Raw genomic sequence first — 21,482 nt, 5'->3', positions numbered from 1 at the left:
ATTTTTGAACATAGGGAGTACATTCTAGTACCGCCATTTGGGAAGACACTACCCTATTTGATTAAGTCCTTGTCTGGAATGCAGGATTTAAAACAGAACAAACAATGTCCTTCGAAATTTGGTGAAATTCCCTTGTTTGAAATATGGCATAAACTCATCAACTGTACCAACCACATTTGACATTTCTGACACCAAGCCTCAACTTTTAAGCCAGTGTATGATGTTCAGGATAACATTCGCTCCATCAAGTACTCAACCTTTGCATTGAAGCAGAAACAGCAAGTCACACGATTGATCAACAGCAACAGAGTTGTTCCTTGGTCAGGGCAACTTCTTTGTGTAACAAAATCATAAATTTGTATTTATAATACATACAAGAAATTTGATTCAAGAAAGCAAGCCACAATGAGACTAGACACTGTGGTTTCTACTCCTGTGAGACCTAACAAGCTCTTCGCCTCTTCCAGAATTACATGTATAAATACAATAGTACAAACAGGCGAAAAGACCATCAGAAGAAAGATACACCAAATCAACTTAACCATTCCGATCCGTTATTATCCCAGACTAGAACCTAGGAGGGCTTGTTGGGATTCTTGCAGCCCCCTGCATAAGATTTGCACGTCGTTTCCGGTAATATACAAAAGGGCCACTTACTAGCAACATCCCGGCCATTATTACCTGCAAAAGGACATGACTTTATGATTCATGCTAAAAAACAAAGGGAAATTTGTCTGGGATTCTCATCGACAAATGAAGATTAAAAGAAAACAAGCCATCAATAAAACGTGACATTGTTAGTGTCCAAGTGTGTGCATGCTTTGCTTGTTTAGGGTACACAACTACACATGCTGTCGTTTTACTGGGCTGCTATTGGAATTCATATCAAACCACACGGTCAGAACATAAAGCTCCAGTTCCACTGTTGCAACTGAGAAGAAAAGGTCTGTGTGCAGTCTTGTTTAAGGGTAAGATTCAGAGCATAGTTTTGCAAAATAATGACACAAAGCCCAGAAAGGCCAGACCTGTTTCTCACTTAACATTTTTTTTTGGTAATTTTCTTCCACAGTTCTTTTCTCACTTTTCATTCTTTGCTCCCTATGGTATTAGTATTAGAAAAAAAGTTACACTAGAGTAAATAAGGAATATATGAAGATCTAGTACACTCTCAGTAATAGTAAAAGAGACTGTAGTTTTAATACCTCGAAACCAAGAACAGACAACTTCTCTTCATCCTCCAACGGCACACAACTCCTGTAAGTAATATAATGCTTTGCACCACCTGATGTGGATGCATCATCTAATACCTTCCTCTGCTTGCTCTTGTTTCCTTCTTTTGTAACATTTTGAACTTGTACACATTTCAAAGGCAGGCGATAACCAGTTTCGCTGCAGCTGTACTTTTCATCGTTCTAAAGGAAATATGATATGTTATTGTCAGGCCAGAAGGACCAGTATGATGGAAATGAAATATGCAACCATGCCACTTCATTATTTGACAGTGAAATGGTCTTGCATAGTTGTAACTTATAATCTGAAGTGTTGAACCCAGGCTCGATATCTATGAAGTGTCAAACTCCATTAATTTAAGTAGATACAAAATACGCAGAAGTTGAAAGTGCATAAGTCTACTGTCATTGCTAGTGGGGCAAAGAGGAAAGCTCTGCCTGTCTGCCACATGTTTCTGCAAATACTATCATCCACCTTAAGTTTCCAAGTATGCTGATCAGCACGCATGTAGAAGCCCCAACATTAGTTATGCTTAATAGCACCATGAAAAACTTGTTCACCTCTATGATGAAAAAACCATTGTTCATGAAAAAAACATACCATCATGTATTCATTAAACTGTCAATTTCCAAACAAACCTTATGAAAAAAAAACAGCACAACTACTAGCCTGAGAGAAGCTAGGTTCGAATACACTAACTGGCCAGTTTTTCATGTCATATTTTCTCAAACACCCAGTCTGTACTAAAAAGGCTTCACCAATTGATAGGACAGAGTTACTAGGTTAGAGGGAGTAAAGAGGTGGGGATCAGAGTTGATGGGTAGGAATTTTGAGTTCTGACCAATAAAGATAAGGTGTAATATCAATTCTTTGTTGGTCAAACAACTTTCACAAGATGATTATTTTGGGCAATAAAAGAAATGAGGTCATTTATATGAAGGACAGGAAGGAATTATTGTATCCTATTGATGTTTAGACAGCTCGTAATGCATAAAAATATAAGATTAAGAAAGGGACAGAGTCAGAGCTTCTGCCTACATAAGGTTCAACTTCCAATTTTAATGTGGTTTAAAGAAATCCAATTCCAATCGGGAGTTTTAGCCTTTTAACCCTGCTATAAGGTCATACCCAACTTATATGGCACATTTTAGTCTATCCTCAACAAATGATCGGAAACAGAGAAACCTTTGGAGCAACTTAAAAGATAAAACTAGAGAAACTCCCCAACATGGCACAAAGGATCCCTATTCCTCTCATGCTGTGGGCGCACAGCACCTCAATGTCCCCTCATTCTCAATGGTATGAAAACAACATAACATGAATCGGGCAAGAGACTCTGCAATCATATATTACATAGTAACTTGGACTTGATCTTAACCAGTGGCCGGAACAAAATGTACCAGGTACAGCAAATCGAAGTACCCCAAAAAAAATTCGGAGCAAACCGGGCTCATTTTTCCAGTTAACATTAATCAAGATCTGATCTTTTCCCACGATAAACTTCTAGCACTCTAAGCAAGGAACAGTAATTACCCATAAACTACGTAAAAAACAAGGAAGATATCAAACGACCGCCAAATCCCACTAGAATATCATAATCTTCTTGTTTCACCAATCAAGATCGGTTTTTTCCCCCAGCCGAAACCCCAATACAATATACACGTAGACTCGAGAAGAAGAAGAAGAAATGGCCTGACCTTCTCCGAGTACTGGCAGGGCACGCAGGGGCCGGATGGTGTGCACTGGTAGGAGGCGTTCCCCTGCGCCTCCACGAAGACGAGCAGAGACCTCCGCGCTCCCGAGGCCGTCGATGCGGCCGCCGCCGCCGCCGCGGCGATAGCCGGTGGGATCCAGCACAGGGCGGCCACGGCGACGAGGAGCAGCAGCAGAAGCCGCCAACGCCAGGAGGTCGCCACCGTCGCCTTGTTCGCCATGGCTTCCGCGGCGGCTGCTCTCGCCGACCTCGCTTGGTGCGGTGGCGACGCGGTGGCAAAGGGAGGTTGGACGCGCCCGTTAAACCCGATAGTTTAAACGGTCACATGGAACGGGTCCGAACCCGTAGACCCGATTTATTTTATACTAGTTGTCGTGTCCGCCGCTTCGTCTCTCTCAGCCAACCAAACGCGCCGCCGCCGCCGCCGGCAATGTTCCGCCGCCTCCTCCCCCTCCGCTGCCGCTGCTTCTCCACCTCGGCCGCCTCAAACGCCACCCCGACCCTATATTCCAGCGGCACCACTCCTTTCTCCCTCCTCTCGTGGGGTCGCGGCGCGTCCGGCCAGCTCGGCGGCGGAAAGGAGGAGCGCCGGCTCTACCCCTCCCTCGTCGCCCACCTCCTGCTCCCCGACTCAGACCCGCGCCTCGCTCCCACCCCCGGACGCCTCCCCGCCGCGGCGGAGACATCCGGCGTGGAGGTGGGGATCTCCTGCGGTCTCTTCCACTCCGCGCTCCTCGTCGACGGCGGCGGCTGGGTTTGGGGCAAGGGCGACGGCGGCCGCCTCGGTCTCGGAGACGAGTCATCCGCCTTCGTCCCCCGCCCCAACCCCAACCTCCGCGACCTTCGGCTCCTCGCGCTCGGCGGCATCCACTCCGCCGCGCTGACCGCCTCTGGTGACGTCTTCACCTGGTGAGGAAACTGCCACATTGCTGATTTGAAAAGTACGCGCGAAAAGTTTAGCGTGTGTACTTCATGTGATTAGATGAATGAATTGTGAGAAGAATGCATTGCATTTTGATGGATGTGGCTACTGCATCACTCAGTTTACTGTAGTCTGCAGGGGTTATGGTGGATTTGGAGCTCTGGGACACTATGTTTACCATAGGGAGCTGTTGCCAAGGCAAGTGAATGGCCCTTGGGAAGGGAAGATAACGCACATTGCTACTAGTGGAGCGCATACCGCATCAGTCACAGACTCAGGTCGGTCTTATTCACGCTTAATGCTAAACAATATTATCGCTATTCCTGCAATATTGGCCTCATGCAATTATTTAAACCCCTCAGCTCTGATCATTGCACTTTGCTAACAGGTGAACTTTACACTTGGGGTCGTGATGAAGGCGACGGTAGGCTGGGGCTTGGAAGTGGAGGTGGTCCAGGTGAAGCTGGCTCCCTCAGTGTACCGTCCAAGGTGAATGCACTGCCTGTTCCAGTTGCTGCGGTAGCTTGTGGTGGCTTCTTCACAATGGCGCTTACCTCAGATGGGCAATTATGGAGTTGGGGAGGTTAGGATGTGACAATACATTGACCAATGACACTAATACATAATTATCTGTGCACCAATACTCGTACTTTCATACATATTTTCAGATTTATCGATAACTTGTGTTCTCCTCTAACCCCCTGTTTAGATAGGCTTTTTTTCAGTTTTTCCCTAAAAAAGCCAAAAGCTATCCAAATGACTGACTTCTGACCCCAACTTCTGGTGGCTTTTGGCTGACTGAGGAAGCGATTGTGGCTGAAATGAACTGAAAGCTGAGAAGCAGGTTCTGGCTGGCTTTTGAGTGTGTTGAGAAGCTAAAAGTTTATTATAAAAACTAACAACTAAAATTCAACAGTCACAACCGTTTCCTCAGCTAGCCAGAAGCTCCGAAGCCACAGCCTATCCAAACGGACCCTAAGTAGCACATCAGTTTTCCTATAATTAGCTATAGTGCGTTTGTGTACATCTTTCATTTTTGTTTATCCGACATAGCTCTGACTCTGAAGTGCTGTTAAGCTGCTCCCATCAATGTAGGAAGCAATCTCCATAATGCCTCTCTATGCTCTCAGTTGGCCACCTTAGTAAATTGACCCTTCAAATGATAAAACGTAATATCAGTATTGCCAAAACATTCCTGATTTGATATGCTTCCATTTGCTCTCCAATCAGGATGATGCCAGAATCTGCATTTCATGGTAGGTGGTTAGGTTTAAATTCTCTAAACTATCTTGTTAAGTTAGATGTCAAAGAAATGCATATCCTCATTTTGGTTTTCTGCTGTAAAAGAATACTACTATTTTAGTTTTCAATTGCACCTCTCGTTTGGCAGCTTATGCTTTACTGAATTGTTACACCTTGCATATGATTCCAGCAAATTCAAACTTCGAACTGGGTAGAGGAAGCAATTCCAGTGATTGGAGGCCACAGCTTGTCCCTAGCCTGAAAAATGTCCGTGCAGTCCAAGTAGCATGTGGTGGATATCATTCTTTAGCTTTGACTGGTACGTTATGACCAATTGAAAATTCTGATATTTTCCCTGTTTTTAGTGCAAAATAAAATTTGCAATTCTGCCAGAAACATTTAAAAACATATTACATTTGCAATTTAACTCCTGAAAGGACATTCAGGTAGCAGTGAGAAGGGAATTGTATGCATTTCAAATACTGTTTTCTGAATAAGTTGGTTAGTTCCACCTACTGTTGGTTTTGCATAATGCAATCAGGCAACCATATTTGATCATAAATGATAAATGAAGTTTCGCTGGAACTTACAGGAACCAATATAAGGCCACTGCAGATGTAAGAAATAAAATACTATTATTTTCAACTGCAGCTGTATCAAGCCCCCAACAGTGCTGCTTGTTGCAAGCATAGTGTTGTCTGAAGTGTCTTACTGTTGTGAACTGTTTGCAGATGAAGGTGAAGTTCTCTCATGGGGACATGGTGGACATGGTCAACTTGGGCATCCCACCCTTCAAAATCATAGAGTTCCTCTTGCCATCAAAGCTTTGTCTGAGGAGCGAATTGTCTATATAGCCTGTGGAGGATCGACTTCTGCTGCTATATCAGGTGAAAGCTATGGGTTCTTTTTGGTTAGTTGTTCAGTACACTGTTGCTGTGCAGGGAACTCTGGACGTGCTGTTCTTAGCCTCACTTATTTTAATTCACTATTTTATCAAGTAAATTATGGTTTTAAAAAAAGGTGAAACAAATTTCTGCTGAAGTTTGGCAGGAAATGCCTAGGATGCAGTACCACCATATGACAGCGAGTAAACTGGGAATGAAATTGTGTAATTTGAATACCATTCTGGAGATGAAAACTTTGCGGTGTTGAAGAAACTACTGGACACTGCAGTATATAGTACTGCACCATGCATTTCAGACAGGAGAGGAAAAAGCCCTTATTGATGTGTTAGCCAGATAATTGGGGTGTCTTTTTAGTTATGCAGGGTGAAATGTGTCCTCCTTGGATATTAATTTAATCGTGTAAGTACTCATTGATGAAACAAAGGATATCAATGGTTTATTGGTTTCTGCTATCCTTAATTTGTTTAGTAGTGATAAAGAAGTCTTGGTGCCATTATTAACTAGAGTACGAGTTGCTCGATCTATTCCAATCTCCATATATATTACATTGTAAAGTTTCTTCTTTGTGGCATGAGGTCGATCTACTTTGTGGATCTTAGCTTGCTTTGACTTATTCTAGTTCTACATCTCACTCTATTAGCTTGTTGCAAACAGCTCAATTTCCTCGCTGTAAGCAACTAACCTGATTTTTTTAAAAAAATTGTGTGGGCAGAGAAAGGTGACCTGTACATGTGGGGAAATGCAAGAGACTGTCAGTTAGGTGTCCCTGGTCTGCCAGAAATTCAGCCACTCCCTGTTAAGGTGAACTTTCTCACTGACGGTGATGAAGATTTAGGACCACCTCATGTCATCTCCGTTGCGATAGGAGCCTCCCATGCCATGTGCTTGGTCTCCACGCAACGAACTGAGTAATAATACCACATTTGAGTTTTCAGCTTAGTAGAGGTGCTCGTGTTTCAACATTCTGACATCTGAGTTCATTCTGGAGAGGATCATGATGTTCTCTGCTGGTTCGGCCCTACTGGCCCAGTGCCCAGTTGGTGGCATCTGGAAAGTCCTTCTCGGTGAAGTTCAACATCAGCAAGAAACAATAAAAGCCCTGTGTTGATAAAAGAGGAAAAAGGAACATGAATGTTCTTCGGGTAGACTTTGTTCTTGGTTTGCTCTAGCACTGTGACATGAGGGATGAAATCGTGAACGCTCGACAAGCTAGCATGTAGAACATGTGCCTTTCTGATTAAGGATTTGTAGAGGCTCTCTTGTAGCTAAGACGACCAGAATTTTGTAGCATTCTGAATTTACTGTTACTCGCGCAGGATGCTTGGTTTCAGTTGTTGTTCAATAAAACAAGCGATGTTTCCTTGGTTTCTACTACCTTGGAAATACTGTAAACATTCAGCTTGTTTGCAAACACTCTTTCCTGCAAGAAAACATCAAGAAAGATAGAGAGAGCAGACTACTAGAAAACATCGAAATAACCAGTGGAAATCATGCCCATGAAAAGGTGCCATCTCAAACTAATAGGTTATCTTGTTGCTGCCCGGTTCTAGGGCTAAAACTCAATGGGTGTCTCGGTTATCCTAGCATTGTCATTTGGAGGAGGGCAGCGCCTATTCATAGTCTGGTCTCGGTAAAGTCAGAGGATGCGAGTCCTGGTCAAGGGGCAAGAAATAGCTTCTTCAAAGGCCTCAGGATTGAAATGTCAGAGATATTGATACACACACGTCCTGGAAAAAAGAACAATTATTGAGAACCAAAACATATGACATGAGATAGCTGTAATTAGCTTTTCCAATGAAAAAATATATTTTAAATTATCATATCGTTTTTGGATTTCAGTTTACGTCCGTTCCCTTTTCTCCCTTTTCATGAAAAATGGATCAGACATCCAAGATGGCCTTGATTTCTTCTCGACTCTAACCTTGTTGCCTTCTACATTTTAAGTTGATTTGTGTTCAAAATCACTATAGAATGAGAAAATATTAAAATAATGAATATCGATTAGTGATTATGAGTAATAAAAATTCATAGCCCTTCTTTTATCTCCTTTTTTTGAAAAAAAATCGTGTTATAATTAGATGCTTGTATAAAGGAAATAAAATGAATATGGATAACTCTATGGGGAAACGTAAACTGGAAACGTGCCACCGCATTGAGGAAGCGGAAACTGTTCAAGTACGTTTACATCTGCGTCTAACCTCCTCCGCCCACCTTCTGCTCCACGACTCGCTCCCGCGCCTCTGCCCGATCCCCGGACGCCTCCCCGCTGCGTCGGCGTCGGAGACACATCTGGCGTGGAGGTGGGTACGGCGGGCTCTTCCGCTCCGCGCTCCTCGTCTACGGCGGCGCCTGGGCGTGGGGGCAAGGGCGACGGTGGCAGCCTCGGCCTCGGCGACGACTCGTCCGCCTTCGTCCCTCGCCCCAACCCCAATCTCCACCTTTTAATTCGTTGTGCTTCTGCTGTTGCACTCTAGTTTTCCGAATTGCATGTCTAATGTGTGCTATTGCTCCGTCTCAGAATCCATCGTTCGAGACAACTGAGGTGTTCTTGGCTTTCTGCTGCTGTTATGCTCACTAGCTGCTCCTTCTGGGGTCAGATTGCACGTCTGCCCAAGTGGATAGGTTCAAGAGATACGCCTTGCGCGCGCATCTCCACTGGTGCCCCTTGCTTCCTTGCAGTCCGGCAGCGACCTCCTGAACACAGTTTGGTTCACAGAGCATCCTTCAGTTCCAATCGCAAGCAATTGGCTAGAGGTGCTGCAGGTTTGCAAGATCACAGCTTATTTCTGCTGACCTCCTCTGCGAACAATTTTGGTCGCCTAGACAACTTAAACAGAATGATCTCAAGGCTGGAAAGGTCTTTCGTGTGCTACCTGACTGAATTTTTCTGTGTTTTAGGTCCTCTTATGGCTGAAAGGGAGTTGATTGGCAAGGATAAACTTTTGCTTAGAGGTTTGCAGTTCCACGGTTTCCATGGAGTGAAACAAGAGGAGAAGACTCTTGGCCAAAAGTTTGTTGTAGACGTCGACGCATGGATGGATTTGAGCACTGCTGGTGAGACTGATAGCATGTTTGATACGGTTAGCTACACCGATATTTACAGGTAACAATGTTCGTGTTTGTCTGATCAATGAACAGAGACTTTGATTTTATAGCCACATTTTTTCGTTGATAGATTGTTGCTTTCCTTACTCATACATTCATATTATCAAAGTCCTGATTTGTGTCCATGCTCCGCAGAATTGTCAAGGATGTGGTTGAAGGCCCATCTCGGAATCTTTTGGAGTCTGTGGCTCACCAGATTGCAAGTTCCACATTGCTTAATTTCCCTCAGATATCCGCTGTCCGAGTGAAAGTTGGGAAACCTCATGTTGCTGTACAAGGAATTATCGACTATTTAGGTGTTGAGATATTGAGGTACAGAAAGGACAAGGGAGGAAATTCTTCAGGAGCTTCATTAAGCTAGTGTGGTACCAAGTATAACATGTCAATTCTCAGTCCGTCTATGGCATCACTTGATTACTCAACACTGCATTTCTGCAGTTGTCTGTGTCGCTACAATTCGTAGCCATGTTGGTCGCATAAGTTGTTTTAGTTCAAAGTGGGTCAAGGTATACTGGATTTGGGGTAGGCAATGTAAGTTTTTTGAGCCAAAGCTTTGGCAGACATGGTTTGGTGGAATTGGAAACTTTGTTGAGGATGGTTGATATTTTTACATCATTCACCTTTGTGCTCTTGTGTGTGATCTGTGATGCTGTAAATTCTGTGGCCTTTTTGCTCTGTGTGTTATGCAAACCATGAGGCCATTTTGTTTGAGAAAATTGGAACAAGCATGTGGGGCCCACACAGTGAGCTCATATTTTTTTTACTCGTGGCTGATAAACACATCTGAAACAGCAGTATTTCAGTGGATACAGAATTACAGATACACGGATTGAGCTAATGTTATCCGAGGCAAAACTCCAATGTTATGAAAAGGGGGGTTGGAAAGTGATGTGGACGGTTGGGTTAGGTGATCCTTACCTTTCTGGTTTCCATGACACTCTGAACGACAGGTCGCCTCTCTATCCTTTTAGTTCCTTGCTTCGTCTCTACTCCTAAACCTGCTAAATGCTTTCCCTCCTTTTGTACTCTTCTGGTGAAGCTTTTCAGAAATAGTACATCACCATTTGTTTCAGTCTGACATTTTGGGGCATTAAGCTCTTCCAGCTTTTCTCTTTCATTTCTTGAAGCAGTTGCAGGACTGGAGTCTTCATCGAGGCACTTTCTTCACAAGAGACAGTAATGCCTCCGATTGATTCAGCTGGACCAAGCTCCATCCAGGATGGCTTGGCAAGCGCCATGAAGAAGCGCAACAGGCCTCAGTGTAATCTTTCTTCAGTCAAAGAAACCGTTTTTTAATTTCTTTTTTTCTCTTACCTTAATTATTTTAGTCAACTGCAATACTTGATTTCTAGAAGTATTGCCCTTTGTGTACTTTGGATCTTGAGCTGTTCGATATGGATTTTTCAGTATAGCATGTACGATGTCTGGACTCTGGAATGGATTTTGCATTTTTTTCTTTTTTTGCAAAATTTTTTGCAAAACTGTGAAGAAAATCTTAGTAAGATGTTGCTAGGCTGATGAATTTACAGGCCTGAAATGTTTTTTTTTTGGGAAAACAGTAGGGGAAGCCCCTACTGTGGTAATATATATATATAAAATAAGGAAACGAAACTGTAGAAAGCCTCCAAAGAGGCAAGGTCCAAAGAAGAAGAAGCAAAAAAGGTGCTATACAAGAGAGCTCCAAAGAGGCCTGAAATGTTTGCTCCTGTTATTAGAATGTAAAAGCCTATCTTGTTTTGTACATAGTCTAATTTGGATCTTGAGCTGTTTCTATGTGGATTTTCATTGTAACATTCATGATATCTGGAATAGCTTTTGCAATTTTTTATTATTATTTGCAAAGGCTTGCAGACAACAACAACAAGAACAAGAACGAAGCAAGTTGCGGTAGGCTTGCAGAATTGTGAAGAAAATATTAGTATGATATTGCTAGGCTGATGAACTTACAGGCCCGAGATGTTTGCTCCTATTATTAGAATGTAGAAGCCTATCTTGTTTCATACAGATTATCAACATGTGACTTGAATATAGCATCAACCAGTATAAGTTTGTTGATGTCCTGCAAATTGAAAAAGCTACCTTTGTTTGTTTCCTATTTTTAGAGTTATCTTTGTGTTTTATATTCGAAACAAGTACTAATTTGTGCCTCTTCTGTTGAATTTGAAGATCACCGATTTACTCAGCAACAGCTTCAAGCATGCAAGCCTATACTCACACCCCAGACTGTGAGTTCAATTGTTTGCTCATTCCTCATTATTTCAGCTTTTCTGTAACACGAGTATGGTTCAGAAATTCAATATGTGATGGCTCTCTGAAACTTTGGGCAATCAGGCTATTCCTGTACTTGTGTTTGTGGGCTTAATTTTTATTCCGATAGGCCTTGCTTGCATCGCAGCGTCAAATAAGGTATGACTAAGTTGGGATCGCATCATATATAATCTAGTACTGAACCTTTTTTTTCTTGAAAGTTGGAACCTAAGTTTGTAATGACCGTCTGCTTTCATATAGGTCATTGAAGTGGTTGATCAATACGAAACTATATGTGTACCAGGAAACATGCTTCACAACAAAGTTGCTTATATCCAAAATCCTTCGATAGATAAGACCTGCACAAGGATTCTCAAGGTAAAACAGTTCTCATCTAGACGTAAAAGGAGAAAAGGTTTGGTACGATGAAGGTTTCCTTTTTCTTTGTAGATCCCTAAGGATATGAAGAAGCCAATCTACATATATTATCAGCTTGATAAGTTCTACCAGAACCACAGAAGGTAGAATTGTGGCTGCTATTTTTACACACCAATTTCCACAAAGCTAAACTACTCTGAACTGAAGATATATTGGAAACGCAGGTATGTGAAGAGCCGTAGCAATAACCAGCTGAGAGACCCTAAGATGGTCAGCGACACAAAGTCTTGCAAACCTGAAGCTACTGAAAGTGGGAACCCCATTGTCCCCTGCGGACTCGTAGCATGGAGCCTGTTCAATGACACATACAGCTTCGCTCGTGGCAATGAGATGCTAATGGTGAACAAGAAGGGTATTTCATGGAGGAGTGAAAGGGAGCACATATTTGGTAAGCATGTGTATCCAAAGAACTTTCAGAATGGGACTCTGATTGGTGGTGGCAGGCTTGATCCAAGCAAACCTGTAAGTTTTGTGGACATTGTTACTGGAACGATAGGCTATCCGATCTTTGATGGTCTGTCGGAAAGGAGCCATATACTAAGCAAAATAGTTGCTACTCAATGTTTCAAGTTTCAGGCCTAGTTTTATCTTCAGTGTGCCAAAAGATTTTCTTTTGTGAAACATAGTATGTCAAAAGAGTTTCGGTTACTTACCTTTGTATTGCAACTTGAACAGCTGAGTAAGCAGGAAGATCTGATCGTCTGGATGCGAACCGCGGCGCTCCCAACGTTCCGGAAGCTGTACGGAAGGATCGAGGTGGACCTCCAGGCCGACGAGCTGATAACAGTGACGACGCAGAACAACTACAACTCGTACAGCTTCGGCGGGAAGAAGGCGCTGGTGCTGTCCACCGCCGGCGTGCTGGGAGGCAAGAACAGCTTCCTCGGCCGCGCCTACGTGATCGTCGGCATGGCCTGCCTCCTGCTGGCGCTGCTCCTGACGCTGGTCTGCGCCGTCTTTCCATTGTGAGTAGCTACTGCAAATTTCACAACCTTCTTACGCACACGTTGTTCGGAGGTTCTCCTCTGTTCATGTGATGAGATTGCTGTGCTGGTGTGCGTAGCTGCATACTGGGAATGAACGAAATAGTGCGTTCTCAAGATGCCGAACACACTGTCGTTAATACATTTGTTTTGCTTGCAGGAAAGAGGAAGACCTCTTGCTCCAATACCCTCCGTCCCGACTTGCACGATGATCATGCTTCTAGTCGTGTATATGTCGAACAGATTCGTTCTCTATCCTGATTGATGATTGCGTAGCTGCGTAGCTTGGATTGATGATTGTTTTTTTGTAGCAACAGCTGTGTATATATCCAACAGATTACATGCATGTGTGCGGTTTGCAAGTGAACTTGTCTGACAAGAGTTCACACATTTTTGTTTCCTCGGAGAAATTCAGGCACTCGTTTTCATTCCATCCAGACGAACCAGATCATGAAGCAGTATCTATCGTGAATCTTTACTGGCGTCGGCGAAGCACAAGTTCAAGGTGAATCAGCTTAGAAACTATGACGATAATTCTTCACTGCCATCTTGCTAGCCGATGTGCTTAGCAGCTTACGATGTGCTAAGTTGTAATCTGATGTCAGTTTTATCTGCTTACCTTAAAATTATCTTACGAGAAGAGATAAGGGAAACCAAAAATGAACGGCCACCACACATTTCAAGGGATCAGAGTATCAGGCTGCCGGTCGCCATCTACCGTCGTGATTGGATATTTTGGACGACCAACTTTGGACGGTGTACGGACGCGTCACGGTGAAAGCGAAAGACAATCTCGACTCGTCAGAAATCATAATACTTTCTTTCTTGACTTCGAAATCACAATCATTGGCACTGTGACGCACGGGTTCCTTGTTCATTAAACTCACTCAGTTTGCCTAGACGATGGAGTAGTAGACAAGCACAAAATACAGGCACAGCACAAGACGGCACCGAGCCAAGAATCTTGTAGGATCTGTCAGGCTTTCAGCTCCACTGGAACTGCCTTCGCTCTGTGCACTTCACTTAGCAGAAATTAGCAGTACTCCGCGGCTGCCACCCAATGGAGAAGGCCGCCTCACTCCTCTCCTCCCTCCTCCTCGGCGGCGGGGAGTCGCCGGAGCCGGCGGCGGTGGTGAAGTCCATCTTCATCTACCCCATTAAGTCATGCAAGGGCATCTCCGTGCCCCAGGCCCCAATCACCGCCACCGGTACCTTACCTCTGCTATACTGGCATTTGTTTCCTCGGGAAAAAAATGCCTTCTTTCTCACGATGCGGTGTTCTCCATACCACACTCTCTCGATCTTGGCGTGCAGGGTTCAGGTGGGATCGACAGTGGATGGTGGTGAACTCCAAAGGGAGGGCCTACACCCAGAGGGTCGAGCCCAGGCTCGCGCTGGTCGAGGTGGAGATGCCGCCGGAGGCCTTCGCCGAGGACTGGCGTGAAAGAGTTTGTGAAGGAAGCCACACAACTCGTGGTGGCGTATCTCATTGATATATATAGCAGGAGATTACAACCTCGTAACAACCAGAACAAAAGACTCGGTACAGGGCGTTAGACTAAGTACAGGAAGTTGGGTTGAACGGGCTGCTATCTATCCATGCAAACAAACTATGCCAGCTATACACGAGGCGCTAACACACCCCCGCAGTCTCACCCGGGAGTTCACGGACGTTGAGGCTGGATCTGAAGTCGAGGAAGAGCGACGACGGCAGCCCTTTAGCGAATACGTCGGCGAACTGAGAGGACGATGGCACGTGAAGAACTCGTACTTGCCCAATGCAACACGCTCACGAACAAAATGCAGGTCGAGTTCGATGTGTTTTGTGCGCTGATGTTGTACGGGATTAGCTGACATGTAGATGGCAGAGATGTTGTCGCAGAAGATGGCTGTAGCTCGTTGAAGTGGTTGATGCAGCTCGCTGAGGAGTTGTCGAGTCCAGCTTGTTTCAGCGACGGCGTTGGCGACGGCGCGATATTCAGCTTCGGCGCTTGACCGGGAGACGGTGGGCTGGCGTTTTGCGGACCATGACACTAGGTTGGATCCGAGAAACACACAGTAGCCCGACGTCGATCGTCGTGTGTCGGGGCACCCGGCCTAGTCGGCGTCCGAGTAAGCTGTGAGCTCATGCGGTGACGAAGCGGACAGGAGGATTCCATGGCGAAGTGTACCTTTGATATAACGAAGAACTCGTTTTACCAGGTTCAGGTGTCCTTCACGCGGGTCATGCATGTGTAGGCATATTTGTTGCACTGCATATGCGATGTCCGGCCGTGTGAACGTTAGGTACTGAAGTGCTCCTGCCATGCTGCGGTATGCCGTCGGGTCTGCAACGGCGGCGCCGGCGGTGGAAGACAACTTGGGCGAGTTGTCGACTGGAGTGGAGCATGCCTTGCATGACGACATGCCAGCGCGATCAAGGAGATCGGCAGCATATTGTGCCTGATGTAGGAGCATTGTATCGCCGCTGCTATGAATCTGGACGCCGAGGAAGTGGTGTAGAGGGCCCAAGTCCTTCATGGAGAACTCCGAGCTGAGGGCCGCGATGATGTGTTGCAGTAGCGAGTTGCTTGAAGCTGTCAATATGATGTCATCGACGTAGAGAAGAAGGTACGCAGTGCCGAGTGGACTCCGGAAGATGAACAACGAAGAGTCCGACTTTGACGCCGTGAAACCAAGACGAAGAACATGTGTTGTAAAGCGCTGGAACTAGGCTCTGGGGGCCTGTTTGAGACCGTAGAGAGAACGGTTCAGACGACATACGGCATCGGGGCGCTTGGTGTCGACGAATCCAGTAGGTTGGCGACAGTAGACTGTTTCGGAGAGATTGCCATGGAGAAAGGCATTTTTTACGTCGAGTTGGTGTACTGGCCATTTGAATGTCAAGGCTAGAGAGAGAACAACTCGAATAGTTGCTGGTTTGATGACAGGGCTAAAAATTTCGCCAAAATCAACACCGGCCTGTTGGGAGAAACCGCGGAGGACCCACCGCGCTTTATAACGTTCAAGAGAACCATCCGGGTGGAGTTTGTGTTTAAAAACCCATTTCCCGGTGATAATATTAGCTCGGGGTGGAGGGGAGACCAGTTCCCAAGTGTTGTTGGATGAGAGAGCCTGGAATTCCTCTACCATGGTTGCGTGCCAATTGGGATCATTCAGGGCTGATCGAACAGACTTGGGAATGGGGGACAAAATAGTGGTGGCAGAGGCATGGAGATTAAGCCGCTCGCGCGGGCCACAGTGAATGCCGGAGTGAGAACGAGTGTGGATGCGAATGTTCTGTAGTGGTGCAGCAGTAGGAGCAGCGGTTGGCGCAGCAGTGGTGTTTGGTGCAACCGGAGCAATTGGTCGAACGACAGCTGATGGTGGCGAGGGGGCGACCGGCGGTAATGCAGGGACTGCTGGGGGATCGAGAAACTCGTATGTATCATCAGGTGACGCAGTGGTGGTAGCTGCAAAGGGGAACATATTTTCGTCGAAAATAACGTGACGAGAGATGATTATGCGGCGAGAGGAGAGATCCATGCAGCGGTAGCCACGGTGGTTGGACGGGTAGCCGAGGAAGATGCAAGCCGTCGAACGGGGAGAAAGTTTATGTGGTGCTGTGGAGGTGAGGTTCGGGTAACATAAGCAACCGAAAACTCTTAGGTGGGTGTAGGATGGTGGTCTTTTGTATAAAGCTTCATGCGGTGTTCCCTGGGGAAGGGTTTTGGTTGGAAGTATGTTTAGGACATGTGTGGCTGTGGAGAGGGCTTCGACCCAAAAGCTTGGAGGTAGATGTGCTTGGAACAGAAGGGAGCGGACGACGTTGTTGGTAGTACGTATCATCCGTTCGGCCTTGCCGTTTTGCTGGGAAGTGTAGGGGCAGGAGAATCGAAGTTGAATGCCGTGAGTGGCAGCAAATTGGCGCATGGGTGTGTTATCAAATTCCCTGCCATTGTCACACTGAATGGCACGCAGGACAGTAGAGAACTGGGTGCGTACGAGCGAGTGAAAATTGGAAAGGATTTGAAAGACTTCGGATTTTAATCGTAGAGGAAACGTCCATAGGTGATGAGTGAAATCGTCCAAAAGAAGAAGATAATACTTAAGACCAGAAACACTCGAAATTGGGGAGGTCCAGACATCACAATGGATTATTTCAAAAGGAACAGTACTCTTGGAGGAAGACAAAGAAAATGGGAGGCGAACATGTCGCCCTAATTGACAAGCATGACACAGGGTGCTGTCTTTATTCAAATTGCAGGAAATAATGGAGCAGCCAGCTAGGCGTTGTTGCGTGTGATGTCCGGGATGTCCAAGGCGACGATGCCAGATGACGGGGTCGGTGGTGGCAGCGGCGGCGAGAGCTTGCGGTGGTGGTGTCCAGGAGATGGGCGCAGGCAGGAGCGGGTAGAGTTCGCCGCGGCGGCTATTGCACCGTAGGAGTGGAACCTTGGTCAGGAAGTCCTTCACAGAGAAACCGTATTTGTCAAATTCAACAGAGCAACTATTATCGGTTACGAATTGTCAGACTGAGATGAGGTTCTTGATGATTTGAGGAGTGACCAAGATGTTGTGAAGGTGTAGAGGTCGAGAAGGAGTGGAGATTTTGTGGGAACCAGTGGCAGTGACGGGAAGAGAAGCACCATTACCGACAATAATCCGAGAGTGAGGAGGAGATTTGTCAGAGATGGATATATTATCGGAGCCGGATGACATGTGTGCGGTGGCGCCGGTGTCCATGTACCACTGGTCGGACGGCTGCTGCAGCGTCATGGCGTTGAGCGAGTTGGCGATGCTGGTGGTGTCCCAGGTTGGAGTAGGCGGAGCGCCGACGTTGGAAGAGGCAGCGAAGTCCATGGGCGGCTGGTGCTGCATGGCATGCATGGGCAAACCAGCCGAAGGTGGGAGGCTGTATGACATGGACTGCATGGGTTGATGCACTCCCAGGTAAGCTTGGGGTGGAGCAGGACGGGGAGCAGCGCCGGGGCGTGACCCAAGGAGACCGGCGGTGGGCCAGAGTTGGATCTGGCCGGTCCACGGGTTCCAGTGTGGCTAGGCTGGGAGAGGCAACGGGCTGGAGTTGGTGTTGAAGCCCTTGTTGCCACCTTGTTTGCCCTTGCCCTTGCCCTTTTTGCCGTAGTTGCCGTTGCCGTTGCCACGAGAGCCACCCCCGTTGTATGTGGCTGGTGCCGGCGTGGGGCGGGGGTCGGCGACGAGCGCGGTGGCCTTGGCCACCGGATCGCCAGCGTCGTCGTTCAGCTCGTCGAGGAGGAGGAGCGACCGCGCCTGGATGAAAGAAGGGAACGGCGACATCATGGGCAGGAGAGCCGAGAGGTGCTTGTGCTTGGGGTTCATGCCCTTGATCATTGTGAGAACGAGCGTTTGATCGATCACGGGTTGGTCGACGTCCCGGAGGGCGTCGGACAACGTCTTCAGCTTGTGGCAGAACTCGGTGGCGGAGAGATCGCCTTGCACCAGGTTGGAGAATTCGGCCTGCAGATGGATGGCCCTTGTGGTCTTGTTGTCGCGGAAGAGGTTCTCGATGGACTGCCACATAGAGGCGGCAGTGCCGCCGGGGGCCATGACGATGCCGAGTATCTCCTGGGAGATAGAGCCGTAGATCCAGGAGAGGACGGTGTAGTCCATCCGTTTCCAGTCGGCATCGAGCGGCACAGAAGAGCTAGCTGCTGTGAGATGGCAGGACAACTCAAACTTGCCGACGGCAACTTCGAAAAGGGTGCGCCAGTGGGTGTAGTTGCACTTGGAGATGTCGAGAATGACGGGAACAAGAGACTTGATGTGGACGGCGACGGCTTGGGACCATAGTTGGGCACGAGCTGCCTTGGCTGCAGCGACCTCCGCGGCGGCTGCTTCAGCGGCGGCGGCGTCCTGGGCCATCGGGAAGAGCTGGAGAGGTAGGGTTGCGGAAGCGAGAGAGGTGGATCGTGAGATCACTCTGATACCATGAAAGAGTTTGTGAAGGAAGCCACACAACTCGTGGTGGCGTATCTCATTGATATATATAGCAGGAGATTACAACCTCGTAACAACCAGAACAAAAGACTCGGTACAGGGCGTTAGACTAAGTACAGGAAGTTGGGTTGAACGGGCTGCTATCTATCCATGCAAACAAACTATGCCAGCTATACACGAGGCACTAACATGGCGATCCACGCCCGACGCTCACATGGGTACTTAGTGGATTACTCAATCACATTACATCATCTCTTTGCAGCTCACTTCTCTGATTCTATCTCCATGCATGTACAATACTTCGTATGACTACGACTACCAGTAAGGCAGATACTATTGATTTGCTAATGTCGAACATGAACTACTGCTAGTTTTCCATGGCATGTGTCCTGGTGCCGTGTATAAACATTTCTCACAGACTCATTTCATAAGGAATGATAATTGCTGGTCAATAAGTATTAGCAGCCACATATTGGAAAGATATTTGTTCTATTTGCTATGAAAGTAGTAGCTAGTAACTGTAACTGTTTTCTGTTCTATAGACATGGCGCACTCAAATGTACACTGTAATGCCATTTCATTCTAATTTTCCCAAGGACACTCCTAAAGACGTCCTTTTTATTCGAGCCACTACATATTGCAGTTATCAGAGCACCCGGAATGGGCCCATTGAAGATCCCTCTTGTCGCGGAACGCGCCACAGTTGATGATATTTCTGTGTGGGAGTGGTCTGGCTCTGCATATGATGAAGGAGCTGAAGCAGCTGAATGGTTCTCCACTTTCTTTGGGATCCCAACTCGACTAGTGCGCTTTAAAGAAGGTACAAGCTTTCATTTCCTGGTCTTAGAGACCTTCCATTTCCTTGGAATAGTCTGCTAGATGAGATCTTCACTGTTACTTATGGAGAATGTTTGTTTTGCTATTTTTTACAGTGTTGGAAACTAGACTGACCGATCCTGACTACTCTCAAGGTTACAAAACCATGTTTAGTGATGGCTTCCCTTTTCTGATAGCCTCCCAGGTAGTGTTCATACTATTCAGTGATTTCCGGATAAATGCTCTCTGCAATGTCGCCAAAACACAAAACTTCAGTTGACAATGCACGTTTAATTGCAGGGCTCACTAGATGCACTAAACGAGATTCTTAAAGAGCCTATACCAATGAACCGCTTCAGACCAAAGTGAGCAGCACATATTGTGCACTTATATTTTCTGAATAACTTCTTTGTTAGGTTATTTTATTGCGGTTGATAGCTACTACAGTGGCTTAGTGGAGTTTTCACTGATCATTTATAATTGATGTGCTTACTTTCTTACAAAGCTTATTTCTTCGACAGTATTTTAGTGGATCGATGCCACCCATACTCAGAGGATCTGTGGAAAACAATAAAGATAAACAAGCTAACATTTCTAGGGGTGAAGTTATGCGGCCGTTGCAAGGTAAAAATACAAGCTGTGATACTGTGGTTATAACTCTCCTAGCTGTGATGTTAATTATGCAAATTGTATCTGAAATGAAACATGGTAATTGCTTGGAGAATTCAGTGGTTCAACAAGCTTGCTGTATGATCTAATATTTTATTAAATTATTGCTCAATATTTTAAATCTTTTGCTTCTTTGCTTTAAAATTATGCAAACAAGGCTATGGTCCCAGTTCCCAGGGTGCAATAAAAAAATATTTCCTGCATAGTTAGATTATCTTTTGAGTTTTGTGATTGGCAAGTAACTTGGCAAACGATATAGTTCTCGTCTTATAAGGTAACCTTTGTGAAATTGCAACAAAATTCATGGTGACTATAATTTTCATGGAACATAAAAACCAACAAGTTTAATACTATGAAATTTGGTCGGCCAATCTTAATGAAATTTGGTCGGCCAATCTTTCGGCCGACCCGGCAAAAAAAATACTATGATGTACACCGTTTACTTCGGCTAGCCAATATACATGAAAACTTATATTTTTCTCACTTTCTGTGCGGGCTGATACAGGTGCCTAGAATTAATCAGGACAATGGGATACCTAGCACCACCGAACCAACTGAAACCCTACTGACATTTCGGTCCGATGAAGTGCTGCGCCCAAGTCACAAAAATAAACGCCAGGTAACTATTTCTTGCATCTTATCTGTGGCCTTGCTACTCCAGCATGCTCAGGAATTAGGTTCATAATGGCCTAACTCATTACGAACTCACCATTTTTATCGATTGTTGCAGGTGTACTTTGGGCAAAATCTAGTCTGCAAGGAATCGCTGTCTGCAAATGGCAATGGAAGGATCATCAGGGTTGGCGACGCAGTTTATGTTCTTCAGTCGTTCTCTTCTTCTGATGAGGTGCCTGCCTGAGTCAGGGCTATGTAGCAGCTGGCTTTCTGTGTTCCTGTGCGTGCAAGAGACCACGAAATAGATGAATAATTTTTGTAAGCAGCAGTTTTTTTTTTCTCTGACCACGAGGAGAGACTCCCATAGTCATTTTTTAATTTTAAGATAGGGGAATATCAAACTCTGGCCGGTCAGAAAACTCACTGAAAACCAGTTTCTTAGGGAGGTATCTACAAATTGGTGCACCTCGGGTTCAAGCTCAGGTGGCTATCCCTTTACCGGAGGCACTAACCAACTGAGCTACTACTGCTTATATATCCAACAGAGATCATAGTAATATACATGTGTGCGCGCGGTTCGCAAGTGAACTTGGCTGTCAAAAGTTCAGACATTTTGGTTGCTCAGATTCAATGTTGCA

General features: G+C 45.8%; 5 protein-coding genes across 9 annotated transcripts; 4 read left to right on the top strand and 1 right to left on the bottom strand.

Annotated features, from left to right (window-relative positions):
- Positions 1-249: 249 nt before the first annotated feature.
- LOC133902248 (uncharacterized) lies at positions 250-3,315 on the bottom strand. Its single transcript, XM_062343863.1, has 3 exons — positions 2,928-3,315; positions 1,203-1,412; positions 250-681 (listed from the first exon to the last, which is right to left on the bottom strand). Exons 1-3 carry the CDS (start codon positions 3,162-3,164, stop codon positions 568-570), a joined length of 561 nt encoding a protein of 186 aa, XP_062199847.1. The 5' UTR covers positions 3,165-3,315; the 3' UTR covers positions 250-567.
- LOC133902244 (RCC1 domain-containing protein RUG3, mitochondrial-like) lies at positions 3,270-7,411 on the top strand. 3 transcript variants are annotated; one of them, XM_062343854.1, is made up of 7 exons: positions 3,270-3,853; positions 4,005-4,144; positions 4,255-4,449; positions 5,299-5,427; positions 5,840-5,995; positions 6,726-6,814; positions 7,002-7,411. In XM_062343854.1, the coding sequence occupies exons 1-7, from the start codon at positions 3,270-3,272 to the stop codon at positions 7,119-7,121; spliced, it is 1,413 nt and encodes a 470-aa protein (XP_062199838.1). In that variant the 3' UTR covers positions 7,122-7,411. The 3 variants fall into 3 exon arrangements, with proteins under 3 accessions (XP_062199838.1, XP_062199839.1, XP_062199840.1); XM_062343855.1 differs by having other exon boundaries at positions 6,726-7,411; XM_062343856.1 differs by lacking the exons at positions 6,726-6,814; positions 7,002-7,411 and adding an exon at positions 6,151-6,465.
- A 705-nt stretch (positions 7,412-8,116) lies between these two features.
- On the top strand, positions 8,117-9,733 carry LOC133902247 (uncharacterized). 2 transcript variants are annotated; one of them, XM_062343861.1, is made up of 4 exons: positions 8,117-8,313; positions 8,532-8,767; positions 8,912-9,116; positions 9,254-9,733. In XM_062343861.1, the coding sequence occupies exons 1-4, from the start codon at positions 8,120-8,122 to the stop codon at positions 9,477-9,479; spliced, it is 861 nt and encodes a 286-aa protein (XP_062199845.1). In that variant the 5' UTR covers positions 8,117-8,119; the 3' UTR covers positions 9,480-9,733. The 2 variants fall into 2 exon arrangements, with proteins under 2 accessions (XP_062199845.1, XP_062199844.1); XM_062343860.1 differs by having other exon boundaries at positions 8,532-8,776.
- A 140-nt stretch (positions 9,734-9,873) lies between these two features.
- Positions 9,874-13,148, top strand: LOC133902246 (ALA-interacting subunit 5-like). Of its 2 annotated transcripts, none has more exons than XM_062343858.1 (9): positions 9,874-10,068; positions 10,249-10,379; positions 11,285-11,343; positions 11,450-11,524; positions 11,627-11,743; positions 11,816-11,886; positions 11,968-12,265; positions 12,479-12,768; positions 12,947-13,148. In XM_062343858.1, exons 1-9 carry the CDS (start codon positions 9,956-9,958, stop codon positions 12,996-12,998), a joined length of 1,206 nt encoding a protein of 401 aa, XP_062199842.1. In that variant the 5' UTR covers positions 9,874-9,955; the 3' UTR covers positions 12,999-13,148. The 2 variants fall into 2 exon arrangements, with proteins under 2 accessions (XP_062199842.1, XP_062199843.1); XM_062343859.1 differs by lacking the exon at positions 9,874-10,068 and adding an exon at positions 10,093-10,151.
- Positions 13,149-13,556: 408 nt separating this feature from the next.
- LOC133902250 (uncharacterized) lies at positions 13,557-21,208 on the top strand. The gene is made up of 9 exons (XM_062343865.1): positions 13,557-13,994; positions 14,101-14,234; positions 18,926-18,962; positions 19,388-19,564; positions 19,677-19,765; positions 19,861-19,925; positions 20,082-20,184; positions 20,735-20,848; positions 20,960-21,208. Exons 1-9 carry the CDS (start codon positions 13,847-13,849, stop codon positions 21,086-21,088), a joined length of 996 nt encoding a protein of 331 aa, XP_062199849.1. The 5' UTR covers positions 13,557-13,846; the 3' UTR covers positions 21,089-21,208.
- Positions 21,209-21,482: the final 274 nt, after the last annotated feature.

Source organism: Phragmites australis, chromosome 20, assembly GCF_958298935.1.
Source record: "Phragmites australis chromosome 20, lpPhrAust1.1, whole genome shotgun sequence".
Lineage (NCBI taxonomy): Eukaryota > Viridiplantae > Streptophyta > Magnoliopsida > Poales > Poaceae > Phragmites > Phragmites australis.
This window is presented reverse-complemented; position numbering and strand designations above follow the sequence as displayed.

Excerpts from the sequence above, each read along its gene's own strand:
- LOC133902248 (XM_062343863.1), bottom strand. The coding sequence starts at position 3,164 with ATGGCGAACAAGGCGACGGTGGCGACCTCCTGGCGTTGGCGGCTTCTG. Across the intron at positions 1,413-2,927 it reads CCTGCCAGTACTCGGAGAAG|AACGATGAAAAGTACAGCTG; the intron begins GTCAGGCCATTT and ends TATTTCCTTTAG. Across the intron at positions 682-1,202 it reads TGTCTGTTCTTGGTTTCGAG|GTAATAATGGCCGGGATGTT; the intron begins GTATTAAAACTA and ends GTCCTTTTGCAG.
- LOC133902247 (XM_062343860.1), top strand. The coding sequence starts at position 8,120 with ATGGATAACTCTATGGGGAAACGTAAACTGGAAACGTGCCACCGCATT. Across the intron at positions 8,777-8,911 it reads ATTGGCTAGAGGTGCTGCAG|GTCCTCTTATGGCTGAAAGG; the intron begins GTTTGCAAGATC and ends TCTGTGTTTTAG. Across the intron at positions 9,117-9,253 it reads AGCTACACCGATATTTACAG|AATTGTCAAGGATGTGGTTG; the intron begins GTAACAATGTTC and ends CATGCTCCGCAG.
- LOC133902246 (XM_062343858.1), top strand. The coding sequence starts at position 9,956 with ATGTTATCCGAGGCAAAACTCCAATGTTATGAAAAGGGGGGTTGGAAA. Across the intron at positions 10,380-11,284 it reads GAAGCGCAACAGGCCTCAGT|ATCACCGATTTACTCAGCAA; the intron begins GTAATCTTTCTT and ends TTGAATTTGAAG. Across the intron at positions 11,887-11,967 it reads TTCTACCAGAACCACAGAAG|GTATGTGAAGAGCCGTAGCA; the intron begins GTAGAATTGTGG and ends TTGGAAACGCAG.
- LOC133902250 (XM_062343865.1), top strand. The coding sequence starts at position 13,847 with ATGGAGAAGGCCGCCTCACTCCTCTCCTCCCTCCTCCTCGGCGGCGGG. Across the intron at positions 18,963-19,387 it reads CACGCCCGACGCTCACATGG|TTATCAGAGCACCCGGAATG; the intron begins GTACTTAGTGGA and ends TACATATTGCAG. Across the intron at positions 19,565-19,676 it reads ACTAGTGCGCTTTAAAGAAG|TGTTGGAAACTAGACTGACC; the intron begins GTACAAGCTTTC and ends TATTTTTTACAG.
- LOC133902244 (XM_062343854.1), top strand. The coding sequence starts at position 3,270 with ATGGAACGGGTCCGAACCCGTAGACCCGATTTATTTTATACTAGTTGT. Across the intron at positions 4,145-4,254 it reads CGCATCAGTCACAGACTCAG|GTGAACTTTACACTTGGGGT; the intron begins GTCGGTCTTATT and ends CTTTGCTAACAG. Across the intron at positions 4,450-5,298 it reads GCAATTATGGAGTTGGGGAG|CAAATTCAAACTTCGAACTG; the intron begins GTTAGGATGTGA and ends ATATGATTCCAG.